Source organism: Pseudorca crassidens, chromosome 16 (assembly GCF_039906515.1).
Source record: "Pseudorca crassidens isolate mPseCra1 chromosome 16, mPseCra1.hap1, whole genome shotgun sequence".
Classification (NCBI taxonomy): domain Eukaryota; kingdom Metazoa; phylum Chordata; class Mammalia; order Artiodactyla; family Delphinidae; genus Pseudorca; species Pseudorca crassidens.
This window is the reverse complement of record NC_090311.1, coordinates 30987168-31002102: the sequence shown is the minus strand read 5'-3', so window position 1 is coordinate 31002102 and position 14935 is coordinate 30987168. Positions and strand designations below refer to the sequence as shown.

The 14935-nt window shown below is 41.6% G+C and overlaps 1 protein-coding gene across 3 annotated transcripts in view; it reads right to left on the bottom strand.

Moving 5' to 3' along the window:
- Positions 1–14935, bottom strand: part of PIK3AP1 (phosphoinositide-3-kinase adaptor protein 1) — a 114890-nt gene that overhangs the window by 92729 nt on the left and 7226 nt on the right. For 2 of the 3 annotated variants that reach the window (XM_067709851.1, XM_067709850.1), the window contains exon 2: positions 13661–14077. In XM_067709851.1, coding sequence (XP_067565952.1) covers positions 13661–14075 — 415 coding nt within the window. In that variant the 5' untranslated portion in view covers positions 14076–14077. Of the gene's footprint in view, positions 1–6906; positions 7016–13660; positions 14078–14935 lie in introns of those variants that run through there. The other variant, XM_067709852.1, reaches the window with a different exon arrangement.

Here is a 14935-nt window from a genome sequence, read left to right as displayed (position 1 = left end):
CATTGTTCCACCTTTCATCCATTGCTCCTTGCCCTGTCCACCTCAGAAACACAGAAAAGCCCTGCTCCTCTGCTTTTCCATGTGAAAGGCCTTCAAAACTCCATAGACAGTTTCCATGGTTCCAGTGAAACTTCCTTATAACAGATTTATTTCCTTCAACTGTTTATCTGACAGAATTTGAAATTACCCCATTCACTACAATCAGTCATTTGACAACTTATGGAGGGCCTACTATGTGTGAAGCATTGTTCTAGGCACTGGGAATACAGTAGTGAACAAAATCCCCACTTTCCTGAGGCTTACATTCTATTCAGGGGACAATAAACAAAATAATTGAATGGATGGATGAGTGGATAGATAGATGGATGGATGGATGGATGGATGGATGGATGGATGGATGGATGGATGGATGGATGGATATCTGTATGTGCTTCCCATTGACATATAGAACACCTCTCAGGTAAACTGACTTGTAAGCGTAGAGGAGGAGCCTCTTCTAGGACACCAATACTTCTGTTCATAAATCCTCATGTGGCATTTACTATTTTTGGAGGTGACAGTGCTCTGTTGACCATGCTTAGCTTGCCTTCAACTAAAACCACCAGATCTTACAAGTGCAACTCTTAAATATATATCCCTTCATCCTGCTCTTGTACAACTGCTCAATTATTTTCTTGAACCCTGAGCAGAATTTTATATTGATTCTTATTAATTTTCAACTTATCTTTAGCCTGTCCTTCCAACCAACTCACATTTAGGTGAACTAGAATGTAAAACTTCCAAATTGTGGGAACATAGTAATATATACACCTCAATATCACTGCCATATAGAAACTTAAGGGAACAATCAAAATGTTCATTTTAAAATTAAGTAAAACTACGTAAAATCTTAGACAGTCCTAATCACTACTCTGAGAAAATGACAGTCCTGCCTGAAAGCCGTGGTTAACTTGGGCAATACGTTACCATTAGATAAACAGGTGCATAATACTTGCCATAACTACAAGCCTTGCCTTTTCTTCTTTTTTCCAAGACGGATGCTCAGGAAACTCGTGCTTTCCTTAATGGATGATAATGAGGAACTATCAAAGGGGCCCTCAGGAAATCACAAGTCCCCTTTATTATTCATAGGGAGCTCCCTGACTTCTGCTTCATAATGCTGGACACTCCTGGCATCAAGCAATTAACAGGACAACAGGCTGTTTAGTGGCCATCTACCTCCAGGACACATAAACTCTGCAAGAGCAGGACTTGAATACGACTTTTTCATCAGGTCTTCCCAGGGCCTTGCAGAGTGCCACCCCCATGGCAGGCACTCCATAAGCTCAATAAATATTTGTTGAATATAAACATAAATTAACAGTCTCATCTCTGCCACTAACTGTGTAACACTGGGCAATTCCTCCACCCCTCTGAGTCCTACTTTGTTCATTTTAAACTAGAGAGACTGTGCCAGATGAGCCCAGAGTTTCCTTTTCTAATGTTAATATTCTATATTTCCATCTGGTTGACTCAGTGGCTCCCTGTATCTCTTTTCCCATTAGAGACTCTAAAGCTAGATTGTTTCCAGAGTATAGGCAAGTTTTAATCGAATGAACACCCTGGACCATGGAAGGGATTGTTATTAAAAATAACATTTAGGCTACCCAATTACTGTATGATTATTTCAGCATTACATTTTTCCTGAAAAACTTCTAACATGAAAATGCTTTATAATCACAGTTGGAGACCTTCTCTAGCAAGAAACCAAGGCTTTGGGAGATGATATTCAGAAAGTTTTGGAAAATTAAAAGGGGGATCTGTTTCAGAACAATAACAGTTGACTCTGTAAGCAGATAGGTTAGAGGGTCCCTGGAAAGAGAAACAAAAATTACTTTCTTGATTTAAGAGAAGCCATTTTGGCCTAAGCCATTTTGTGATCTAAGCCTGGCCACAATGCTTGCCCTTGAACAGGTCTCAGTAATTGATAATCTTTTTTTTTTCTGGCCGGCTGTGTGGCTTACAGGATCTTAGTTCCGCAACCAGTGATTGAACCCGAGGCCGCAGCAGTGAAAGTGGGACCACTGGACCACCAGGGAATTCCCAGTAATCTACATCTTAAGGGAACAAACAAATGCAGAAACAGAGAGAAGGCAGTCAAACAATAGTGCAGTGATAAAGCAGAGTCCTAGTTCCTCCTCAAGGGATATACATAATAATATATCTTTGAGTTCTACAGGAACTAAAGCCCCCACCCAGGTGGAGGATGGAATGATGAAGTTGACCTTCCCGACTTCAATCAACTAAAGCTTGGACTCTGTCCACCTCTGCCCCAATTCTATGCTTAATTCTCGTCTGCTCCAGCCCCTTCATGAATATGCATATACCCTTAGCTTAAAACTTCCCCAATTTTGCCGTTCAGGAAGACACTGCTTCAGGAAAGCGCCCGGAGTTCTCCTTACTTGCTGCAAGTAATAATCAGTCCTTCTCTCGATCTTTGGCTAGGTTGTGTCTTCTAGCTCAACACCCACCAAGAGGTGAACCCAGTTTTCTTTTCAGGTTACAACTCCACTTGTGATGCTAAATGCCATATCCTGCAACAGAAATGTTTTCCCACATTTTACACGCTCAAAAAAAAAAAAAAAGAGTCAACAGCTAACGCTAATGTTCTCCTATCTGCTAGTTTTGATGAATGTCTATCCCACTGCAAGCCTTAACAATAGCTACAGCCTCAAACATTAGCTGTATACGTAAAAGAAGACTTATTTTCGTCCAATTTAAAAGTAGAGCATTTTCATTTCATCATCAGTCTCCCCTCTATTTCCTGTGTTATCAGATGTTAGAGAGTGAGCCAACAATCTGCTGTGAAACTGGCGACTTGGCAGATAAAATATGCACATTCAACCAGTATTCTTTTAAATTAAAGGCTAGTATGGGTCTAACCTTGTAAGAGTGTTAAGGAAGATACACATATGCAGAAGATACAAACCCAGAAAAAAAACCTACCAAGGAATTCCCAAAACCACTAAGCCAGTTCTAGAGGTCTCCTCTGATCATTTCAGATTTCTTCACTTTAATGCTCTCCTTCAGAAGGACACATCCAATTTAATTTCTGCTACTAATGATCCACATGCACCCCATGGAGTTAACCATTCAAATTATTAACTAGCCTCTGTAATGGCATACCTGGTTCTTTTCTGGGATGGGTTGTCATATCTGGCACATTTTTAAGTATGAACAGAGCAAAAAAGGTGCACTTGATAGACCCTGTCTTGCTCTGAATCAGTCAGTTTCTGTTTAGACGCATCCTGACTACGTGACCACAAGACAAACCTGCTCCATGGTGACAGCTGATGATCCAAAAGGCACCAGCAGCACAGGCTCCCTAAGGATACTCATGGGAAGGATATCTTTTTCTCCAACTAGGACATTCAAAATGGGCTCAAGAGTAAGGAAAGTGGACAACAATCCATGGTTGCACCCACCCATCCAGTCATCCATCCATCCACCATGTACTGGGCACAAAACACTTGTCAGTGGAAACCAGCATTTTCTTTAAAAACATAAACACAGTGAAAATAAAGTAGTCTCCAAATGCTTTTTCCCCTACAGAAAAGGCAAGTTTATCAATTATTGATTTTGTTCGTTTTTCTGTGTCGTGGAAAACCAACTTACCACTGTTTACATCTACATTTTACCAAACTGGCTAAATTAGGAAGTTTTCTGCCCAGCAGTCTATATGACAAGGCTACCATGGTTTCAGTAACTTCTCCAGTGAGCAGATAAAGAGTCATTTACAGCATAAATCATCCTATTTCTTCAGCCAACTCAGACACACTCTCAGTCATGTGAATGGCAGTGGAAACTAAATTGAAAAGCTGTCAAAACATCCTGCAAAAATAGGGAAATTAACAGACCCATTCTGTCATGCATATTTGCTCCCATTTCCGTTGTCCCCATTATCTTCCTATGAGCCCACATTCATATATCTACATGTACACCATAATAAACTATATATATATAAAATGTTAAATACATGCATTCTTTCATTCCCACACAGATAATGGCATATTGTTATGTCCTCCTAAGACTGAACTTGGGCTAATGTCCATAAACAGAAAGCTATTATTATGTCATTTCAGGTTCTGTTTAAAATTCTGTTGCAAAGGATAACTTTTTAGCTGAAAAATTCCCATTACCTTGATGGGATTTTGAAAAATATCAGATTGAGAACCAGCAATGAAATGTAAGATATTTAAAATCACACATGGTTGGAATCATGGAATTTCATGGCTGCAAAGGTCTGAGATGTCAACTTGTGCTCCTCCCAGCATTTTAATGAAGATAAGAATAGGTCCAGGGTGGCCAGGTGACTTGCCCAAGGTGGCACAGCCTGTTAGTGTCAGAGTCTGTGAAATACACCCACATTCTCTTACTTCTTGTAATAAAGACTGTAGTAACCTAAGAAGACATCAATCTAAATTCCACAAGAGTCAAATTCCATTTGACAAGAGTAAGAATATGACTCAAGGATAAGTAGCTGTTCCCTCTTTTCAGGCATAGCCCACACGGAGTGAGTGATGGTACAGACATTACAGCAATAACACAAACCAACGTCACTTCCCCTTACCCAGAAAATCAATCTAATGAAGCTGAGAAAAAGGCCAAGGAGTTTGTACAACTCCTTGTTCCTTGTGGAACTTAACCCGAAGCTCAAACTACTTGGATTAGCTTGTGTAAGCCCAACTCCTTCCTCTAGATCCATAAAATCCCCATGACCCCATCAGTTTTCTCTTCTAAAATCCCTGAGAACAAAAATTAACATTGTAGAAAAATTAAAACACTGGAGAAATGTCTAAAACAAAAAGTTCAAAATGTCCACCATCCACCCAAAGGCAACCACTATCAACAATTTCTTGTGTATCCTTCCAGGAAAAGAATTCATAAACCAGTATAAAAAATATATATATACACATATACACCAGCATAAATATAAATAAATATATATAAATGCTGCTATATACATACTTTTAAATTTTAGATAGATAGGTAGGTAGATAGATAGAAGCACCCTGGTTTGATTCTGCCTTCACATAGGTTGCCAGGAGCTCAGTCTCACTAGTTCAGATGATAAACTGGTTATTCCAAGGACAGAAACCCTGTTGTTAATCAAAGGTAATTTTGTCTTACCTGGCACTGTATTTCTGGAGCCTGGGAACATAGCTAAACAGCTAACGAAATATAGAAAGAGACAAAGAAAGGGGAGGAATGAGGAATAAAAGCAAGAAAGAGGAGATCAGAGAGGAAAGGAAAGAAAAAGATGAAGAGCTATTCCCTACAGACCAGCACCTGGCAGATACTCATTCAATACTTTCTGAATGACTAAGTGAATAAATGAATATTTATTTCAGGACAGGCATTTTTTAAAACACATATGACATTTAATGTATTAAACTTTTAACAGATACGGCCCCAATTCTCTGAGAAGTAAGCATCCTTCTCGATTTATACTGTCCAATGTTGTAGCCACTGGCCACACGTGGCTATTGAACATTTAAAATGTATGCTCTATGTGTAAAATACACACTAGATTTCAAAGACTTAGTATGAGGAAAAGGATATAAAATATTTCATTAATAATTTTACATTGATTATATGTTAAAATTTTACATATATTGGGTTAAGTAAACCAGATTATTAATTCACCTGTTTCATTTTATTTTATTTTTTTTACTGCAGCTACTAGAAAACTTTAAATTTCACATGTGGCTCACATTATACATTTTTTGGAAGTGCTGGTCTAGAACATAGATGCTATTATAGCAGTGACTAGATCTGTCTTCCCTGCTCTATTCCAGCACCCAGCACAGGGCCTTGAGAATGGAAGGCTCACTGTGATATCTAGATAAGGCAGTAGCAGGTCTTGAACAACAAGGCAAGAGGCCCTTCCCCCAATCCCAGCTCTAATGGAAAAGCAGCTGTGTGAACCTGCCAGGCCTTGTCTTCCTCATCTTTAAAATGGTGATGATAATAATAATGTCTGCCTTATAGGAAAATAGCATGGACCAAATGAGATAGTGTTTGCAAAAGGGCTTTGAAGGGGTAAAACAGATGTCAGGTTGCTCCTAAGTTCTAGTATCCTCCTCTAGCATAGTCCCAGAAGTGAGATGCAGAAACTACAGAAACAGCAGCGTAAGAAACTAACCGATAAAATTCCTATATCTGATATTTCCATTCCAGCTGTGTTAGAAAGTTTAGACAAAAACAGGTGCAAACTTGAGATTCTCACACTAGTGGAAACTTCAGCATTCATCACTCCCTTTTCACTGCATCTCACCAACCACAGTTGACAAGGTGACTTGCAGATATTTTCCTTGAGGGACCACAGAAAGTCTAACAACTGGGAGCAGAAGGCTGCCTCTGGGTGGCTGACGAGGTTCACAGCTTTGTGGGAGATTCATAATCCTAGGGGACTCGGAGGCCTCAGGGGAAAAGTTCTGTGGGCACAAAAATCTATCATGGGCATTAGTCCTCGTTAAGTGTTTCAGGTGTAGCTAGGAGAAAGTATCTTGTTCTACAAGGCGGTCAGGGTACCTGGCAAGGGATCTCCAAAGGACCCTTGGACATGCTGTAGCTTTCAGTGACACTGGGACAGATTTTACCATCCCAGCTGGGCATCTTCCTCTCCAAATCAAAGATTATCTCAAAAGGAAGATTGTACGAAGAAAGTATTTTTCTGCAAGGGGCATTTAAGGAGCCTTACGTGTGGACTAACCCACAGCGGAGACAGAGCAGACCCAACAACCCAAGGCCACAAGGCAGGAGGACAGCAGAACAAAAATAGTCAATTTCAAGAGGCCCAAGTTCAGATTCTCCCCTCAGTCTCTGCAAGACACCACAGAAGCCCAGAAGCCATCAATGACTTACCACCGCCGAGGTCGCCACACCAAAGAGAGCAAGGAGGGCATGGTGACTTCCCCTTTGCTGGGAAGGTCTGTCACTCTTCCCCTCTCTCAGACCTGCTGCCTGTGACGTGGAAGTGAGCTGTGACATGGCCAAGCCCTGAGCCCCTGGGAACACTGCCCCGTGACCTGCCCTGTGACAGCCCACAAGGCCTGAGTTGCTGCCAGCTCCTCTAACCGGAAAACCAAGGGACAGGGCAGCAGGCATGGAGCACAGCTTCCAGAACATGGCTGCAGAGCATAAACCACAATGGAGGCTTTTTAAAATTCATATTCCCCAAACCAACCGCTGAGATTCTGGTTCAGTACGTCTAGGGTGGGGCTGAGGCACCTGCATTTTAAACCAAGTGCAGGGGCAGTGCCAATGCCCAGTCTGACTTGGGAACCTGTGGTCTAGAGAACTCAGGGAAGCTTCATTGTCCTTAATCCTTTCTCTTTCACAGGCTTTCTTCATGCTTCTTGTCCCCACGTGGAAGAGGAGGGTGTGGGGAAGAGGCTTAGATGTAAGCAAGGCAAAGCAGAGAAGGAGTCTGAAGGCCTTACGTTCCAATGTGAGTTATTCCCAGTCCTCATGCAAGTCATTTAACCTTTCTGAACCTCAGTTTTCTCATCTGTGAAGTGGGGGTAAAACCATCTACCCACTCAGGGTTGTGAGGGGAATAAACACCCATGAAGTGCCCAGTGCATGACACAGGGTAACTGTCAGAGCATTCACCTTAGTATTAGCTCTTTCCATTAGGGGAAGGAGGGGTGCAGGGCAGTTCCCCATACGAGTATCTTTGCAAGAGAAAATGTAAATAACTGACTTAGGCATAAAGGGAAAGCAAAATAATTAAATAAACTGCAACAACAAAAAAACCACAGTAAGGGGCCATAAATTCAGGTTACATGGGGAGGGTGGGGAGATGCACAGAGCAGGTGTGCAACACCATCTCTGGGAGCTCTACAGACATTGGCTGGGAGGAAATCAACAGAGATTCACAAAGATTTAGGCACAAAGCTGTGCGAAGATTTACTGCAACATTATTTTTTTAAAATTAGAAATAGCCTACAGGCATTTTTTCATTTTCCATTTTTTTTTAACATTATGATAAACATGTATTACAGTTGACCTTTGAACAACATGGGTTTAACTGCGCTGGCAAGTCATACACAGATTTTTTTCAGTAAAAATGATCAACTACATGATCCCCAGTTGGCTGAATCTGCGAATGCAGAACCGCAGATACCGAGGGCCTGTGTGGGACTTGAGCATCCGTAGATTTTGGTGTCCTGCTTGGGTCCTGGCACCAATCCCCTGCCAATACCAAGGGATGACTCGAAGATTTTTGCCTGCACAGGTGGGGGCAGGGGAGTCGGCGCCTCTAACCCACATGTGGTTCAAGGGTCAACAGTGCTTTATTTCAGAAAAAAAACATTCCTTTTTAAAACTGGGTGAAGATTTTGGAATCTGTTAGACTAGCTAAAAGCACCTGTATCCCAACTGTTTTCCTTTTAAACTCCAGTTTAACATTCAGATTAGAACATTAATATCAAGAAAGGAAGGCCTCTAAATTTTCCCCATGTAAACAAAAGGCAAAATACATTATAATTGTGGGTACCATCAACACTTCTGAAGCACAAGGGGCATGAGGAAGGATTGGGGGTGCATAAAGAGAAAACACATAAAGAAGCAGACAAGATCTCCAATGTAATCCCGAAAAATACTAGAAGAATTGGGTTCACTGCTTCCCTTCGCCCTCAACACAACAAACATACACACACGCATGCGTGGACACACAAAATTATGAGAACTTTTGAAATAAAACTCAACGTTACCCACCAAGTCCTCTCCCGCACAGATCAACAGAATCTATTTTTATATTCCAGTGAGATTTGCAGCAAAGAATAGAGCACCAGTAAAAAGAGGAAATAATTTCTGTGCTGTACCTGGGTTTTTCTCACTTCCTTATTTTAAAATAATCACCTAACAAGTCCAAAAAATTCAGAACAATAGTACAGTCTTCTATGCACTGGGTATATATCCCTGCAGACATTTTGGAGCTAAACTGAACCACTTAAAAGGTTCTGGGTAATTTGCCATCTATTTAGAAAACTTATAATGACATATTACAGCGCTGGGGGGCTGGAAGAAACCTTCCAAATCATCTGGTCCAACCCCATCATTTTATAGATGAAGATCTTGGAAAATAAACTGGCTGCTCCAACACACTGAAGACTCTTAATTAAAACGTTTGCTCAATTTTAAGGTGGCTGACAAATTTGGAGAGAGGGGATGGGAAATAAAATAAAACCTCCAAAACATTTTTTAGTGGCATAGTAATTATGATCAATGGTCCTATTAAATGAAGAAGCAGTGAGGATCGTGACGGAAGTATACCCCCACTCCAATGTCAGGACCACTTACATCTGGAAAACTGAGAGGTATAAAGCTGTCAGAGCTAACACATTGAATCTATGTGTTGGGGACCAGGAAGAAAACTCAGGAGCCCTACTCTGAAGTCTACTGGCCTAAGCATCAAACGCTGGTCTAATTTTATACTTAAACACTGGTCCAGGAGTCACCCTCATGTGATGGTGCCTTCATTTCCAGAAAAAGTAGAGATTTGAGAAAATGGTCCAGGCATAACAGAGATACATGACAATTGACCTGACAAAGGAAGGGTGGCTTAGACCTTAGCTCAGTTTTCAGTGGACCCCTGACCAGCAGCACCAGCATCATCTGGACGCTTGTTAGAAATGCAGAATCTTGGGTCCTAACCAGACCTATGGAGGCAGAATCTGCATATTGACAAGAATCTCAGGTCCTCCTGCCCACATTAAAGTTTGATAAGTATTGATACTTATTTAGATAACACAGCAGCAAGAGAAAGTGTAATTAACTGCCTGTAACCACATTCAATCCAAGTTTCTGGAATAATTACCTCCATCACCAGCTCTACTTTCTAAAGCTTTTGATCTTTAAGCCTTATTTTAAATTTTAAATGGTCTAAAATTTAGGCTAGGGCTTCCCTGGTGCCGCAGTGGTTGAGAGTCCGCCTGCCGATGCAGGGGACACAGGTTCGTGCCCCAGTCCAGGAAGATCTCACATGCCACGGAGTGGCTGGGCCCGTGAGCCATCCATGGCCGCTGAGCCTGCACGTCCAGAGCCTGTGCTCCGCAACGGGAGAGGCCACAACAGTGAGAGGCCCGCGTACCGCAAAAAATATAAATAAAATTTATCCTAAATTTTACATGGTCTCAATGAATATCTTATTAAATAGTAATATTTGTTGACAAAAATTCAATTAATTATCAACTTAAGAAGACAAAAAGGGAATTTTATCTGAGCCATACTGAGGATTATATCCCAGGAAGCAGATTCTCAGAAAACTCTGAGAACTGTTCTGCCTGTTAGAAGTCGAAGGCACAGTCATATACATTTCTGAAACAAAGGATCACACATCAACATGACATACTGATACTTTACATAAAGTTCACCAAGGATAAATGGTCCAGGTAGGCACATACAAAGCAAGCAGCAAGTCACCGTGACCCCCTACAGGGCTGGGAAAGAACACCATTCTTTTAAGAAGTTACACTGCTAGTGTCAGAAGAAAGAAAAAAAATTGATCTTTATGGTTGAGCAAGCACTCCCATCTTTGAGGAGCTCTGGTTAATGTGTAATGCGAATGCACATTGCACATTAGGGAGGGAGGGAGGAGGTCCAAACAAACACAAAGAGAGAATTTTATGTTTAATTTTTTCTTATCCTGCCTTAAAATATAAATTTTATTTCATCATGTTTTCTCACAAACTGTCTTAAAATTGAGAAAAAAAAACACAAATGTTCTGGGTACATTACTATTTTCAAGGGTTACATAGATTATGAATTGAAGTCTTTTTTCCTGCTATTGTCTGCTGGGGTCATAGTAGAAACATGACCAATATTTCTTCAGTTGGGAGTTAGAAACCCTAGGGAGATCTGGTGAAGGAGGAAGACTGAATTGAGAATAGAAATGTTTTCCTAGCAGAAAAAAGAGAAGCTTCAGGTAAGGGAATTTTACGATCAAAAGGTTGGGAAGGTCACATGGTCCAATCATGGTTCCAAAGCTGAATTCCTTTTACACCACACATGCAGTCTCTGCTTGCACACTCCCAGTGATGTGGAACTCATCACCTCCAAAGGCTACCCATCCCATCTTTGCATGCTCTAATTGTTAGAAAGATGCCTGAAATTTGTCTCCCTGTAGCTTTCAATAGCCCCACAATCAGTAACCCCACAATTACTGTCCCTACCATTAGCTCATTCCCATTATCAATTTTCCATTACATTTCCCAGTGGAATTTTTTTAACAGAGAAAGTCAAAGAAACAAGTTTCATGTATTTATTTCTCATAGGACTGGAGCAGCTTGTATAGTGGGGTGTATGAAATTTTTATTTTTTGCTTTTATTTTGAAGTGTCTTAAGAAAACCTCATGTGTACAAGAGGGATATTAAAATGAATAATCACAAGTTGTAGAGACTGTAACCAAGGACATAATCATATCAGAAGCCTAGTGTAGGGATAATACTGTCCTTAAACACTGTTTTAGCCCTAAACTTCCTGGGAGTCAAAGCAGCTATGAAATAGGGCAAGAAGATGGTGCTTCAAAAATGTCTGAGACTCTCTGGCCTAGGGGACTCTAGGTTATCAGCCGTGGAAAGTGTCTTAGATCAAGTCTAATCCCACCTCATATAGAGAATGAAACTGAAATTCAAAGAGGCTACATAAATTGCCTAATCTTGGGCACCTAGTAAGCAGCAGAGCCAGGCGATAGAGTGTCGCTACTCATTTTTGCTACAACGCCAGACCTTGAGTCTTGGGTTTGTTAAGAAAGCTTGTTCAGCACAAAAATCAGAGATAATAGCACCACATTACTGGGCCAACAGGACACTCCCAAAGCAAACCCAAGCCATCCTGGCACACACAGAGACCTCTAATCCCCAAATTCGCAAGTCTAATACCAGATAAGAAAATGATGTTGGAGGCATAAGCCATCCTTCCTCCTACTCTTTTTCCTATAATTCCACTTGTCCCTACATATCCATTGATTCTGAACTACAGAGATTTTCCACTAAGCAGCTTATTTTAATCTCCCATGAAAATAATCTCTTTCTGATGAAAGGTTATTTGCTCTCAAAACAGAAACACCACTGTGAAACACTTCATTCCTTCTGAAACACTTGAAGCTAAAGTCTCATAGCACACGGAGCCAGAGTCATTAGTGAAGAGTAAAATATTATAAGCGATCAACTTACCTAGGCATCTGAACATTGGACTCATCCAAACAATATTCAAAGAATTCCTTTTACCATCTATTTTTAAAAATAATACCACTGTAGTATTTTAAAGAACAATCTGGTAGCGCACACGGCATGAGATGCCAGTACAGTGACAATACATCCATGGTACTCTGAATGACTGGCAGGTGGGTCACAGCAGCCTGCCCACCAGATCACAAGCTCATCCTAAGCAGTGACAGAAGCTCATCCTCAGAAACAATTAGTTGCATCTCGCTTCTCTGTAAGTTTCAGCAGAACCCTCAAAGCAATGAAGGGCAATCATGCAAATATGAATTATGTGCTTTTTCTATCCTCGTGTCCTTCCGAAGTAAAGATAAGCAATCCCTGGAAAAATTACTAATCCAGGTCCCAGGTATTTCAGATGAGACACCTTCTATGCTCACACTAGTCATTTATATTACAAAATGACCTGGGATATTACTATGTTAGGTGACCTGGTCATATTTATTGGTTTAGAGCAGGCATTCCTGGGATAAAAGCATCTAGGGAGCTAAGAATTTGTAAATTCTTGATTCAGTTCATTAAATGAGACAGGGGCAGATGAGCCAAATTAATACCCAAGTCAAACCAGGGATAACTGAGCATAGTTACATCGCCTCATAATTTTCCAGGCTTCTTTGCTGGTATCAGGTATATAAGAGCTCAAAGGCAAGAGAATAGAAGATAAACACATAGCCTGCTCATAGCCCACAGTGAGGCAAAAATAGAAAACAAGAAGAGGAAGAAAAGCCGTGACATGCATCCATCCCAGAGCACGTCTTCCGTTACTGCTAATCAGAGCATATGTCACACTTCCTGGGGCCACTGAAGTCATTAGCCCCGCCAGAGAGGATCGGAATTTTCCCACTTTAAAAGGAGGAACAGGGCAAAAGACAGAAACTAGGCTGGCAGGAAATAGAGAAGGGAGGTATTTCTCTATAAACATGTTATCCAAAAGCGACACCTTTTCAACCAAAATCTTCAGGTGACCTGATGATAAAATGGAAATGGCTTGCAAGCAGGAAGGCTGGCAGTTGTATTCCTCACACCTCACCAAACTAAGTCTCAGCCTCCCACCCCCACTGCCCTCTAGGCTGGAACCTGTATCCAATGTCTCCCAAGGTGTAGAAAATTCTAGAAGGAGGGCTAGCTTATCCTAACACAAAACCCATGGGAAAGTGTCATCTTTCTTCCCTGCGGTCAAGGAGACCTACTCTATCCTTATCCCATCCCAGAAATAGGCTGCTCTAAACCAGTAAGTATGACTGGGGCTCTTAGCATAGTGAGGTCCAGGTTCAGCTTGTAATAGGAATGACTAGTGTTAACACGACAATGTCCCCCCTGAAATGTCTAGGACTTGGATGGGTCTTTCTTTCCAGGGCTTGCATTTCTGTACTGCAGGAGAGACTCTTACCTTCAGAAATGGCCTTCCTCACAGCTGCCACGTAAGTCTCAGGCTCATCATCACAGGTGAGCTCCTGCCAGTGTGCCCAGTCTGGAAAGAAGTCCAGGAACTCCTCGCTGTCCTGCACCCCGCAGAGCAGGCGCACCACGCGGTGTGGAGGATGGAAGGCTCTCTGCAGCAGGGGCAGCAGGGCCGGCTGGCAGAAGCACTGCACGAGCTCCGCAGACAGCAGCACCACGATGCAGCGTGTGCGGAGAAAGAAGCTCAGGTCTTCGGCTGAGAAGGAGGTCTTGGGGCCCAGCCTGTAAGTCAGCATCTTCTGGCTATGGACATGCCGACTGGACAGGAAAAGGTCCTGGAGGTACTGGCACCATTCCTCGGCATCCGAGCTATAAATGATGAGGATGTCGCATCCTACAAGCATCCCTAAGCAAGAAGGAGGCACAGAAGCATGTTAACACGCCTGCTCCTACTAGGGCTTCCCATGACCTGCAAGATATACCATCCAGACGAGGAGCCTGGCACCTGCAATCTTTCACTGTCTGCCTCCAGCCTACCTGTCTAACTTCTTTCTCACTTCCAGTCTGTGTTCCAACCATTCCAGACTCCCTGCTTTTGCCCAAACATACCATGCCATTTCAGATCTTTGCATAAGCTATTGCTTCTGCTGGCATGCTCTTCTCCCCACAGCTGATGCAGTATAGGATGATGATGATTATGATGATGATGAAGATGATGATAGCAACTGCAACACTTATATAGAGCTTACTATGTTCCAGACACTCGTCCAACCTTATTGCCTCCCAAACTCATTTTATCATCACAGCAACTTTCTAAGGTAGGTACTACTATTAGCCTGATTTTGAAGATGAGAAAATTGAGGTATGGCAGGTTAAGTAATTTATCCAAGAGCCCCAGTGGCAGAGTCAGAATTTGAACTCAGGCAGTTTGATCCCAGAACCTAGCTCTTTCCCAAATACAGTGGTTACAAGCACAGGTCTGGAATCAGGCAGCCAGACTTAGCATCTTGGCTCTCTTTAAGTATTAGCTGTGCAACCTTGGGCAAGTTGCTTAAATTTTCTAAACCTCATTTATTCATCTGTAAATGGAAACATAGAGGCAATATTTATCAGTGTTTTGTGAAAATTAAATTAGATATTTCATGTAAAGTACTAAGCATAGTGCTTGACGTGTAGTAAACCCTCAATGATTGGTAGCTGCTGTCATTATCCTCACATTAATATAAACAATGCATTAATGTAAAAGTAACCATGGTTGAATTAA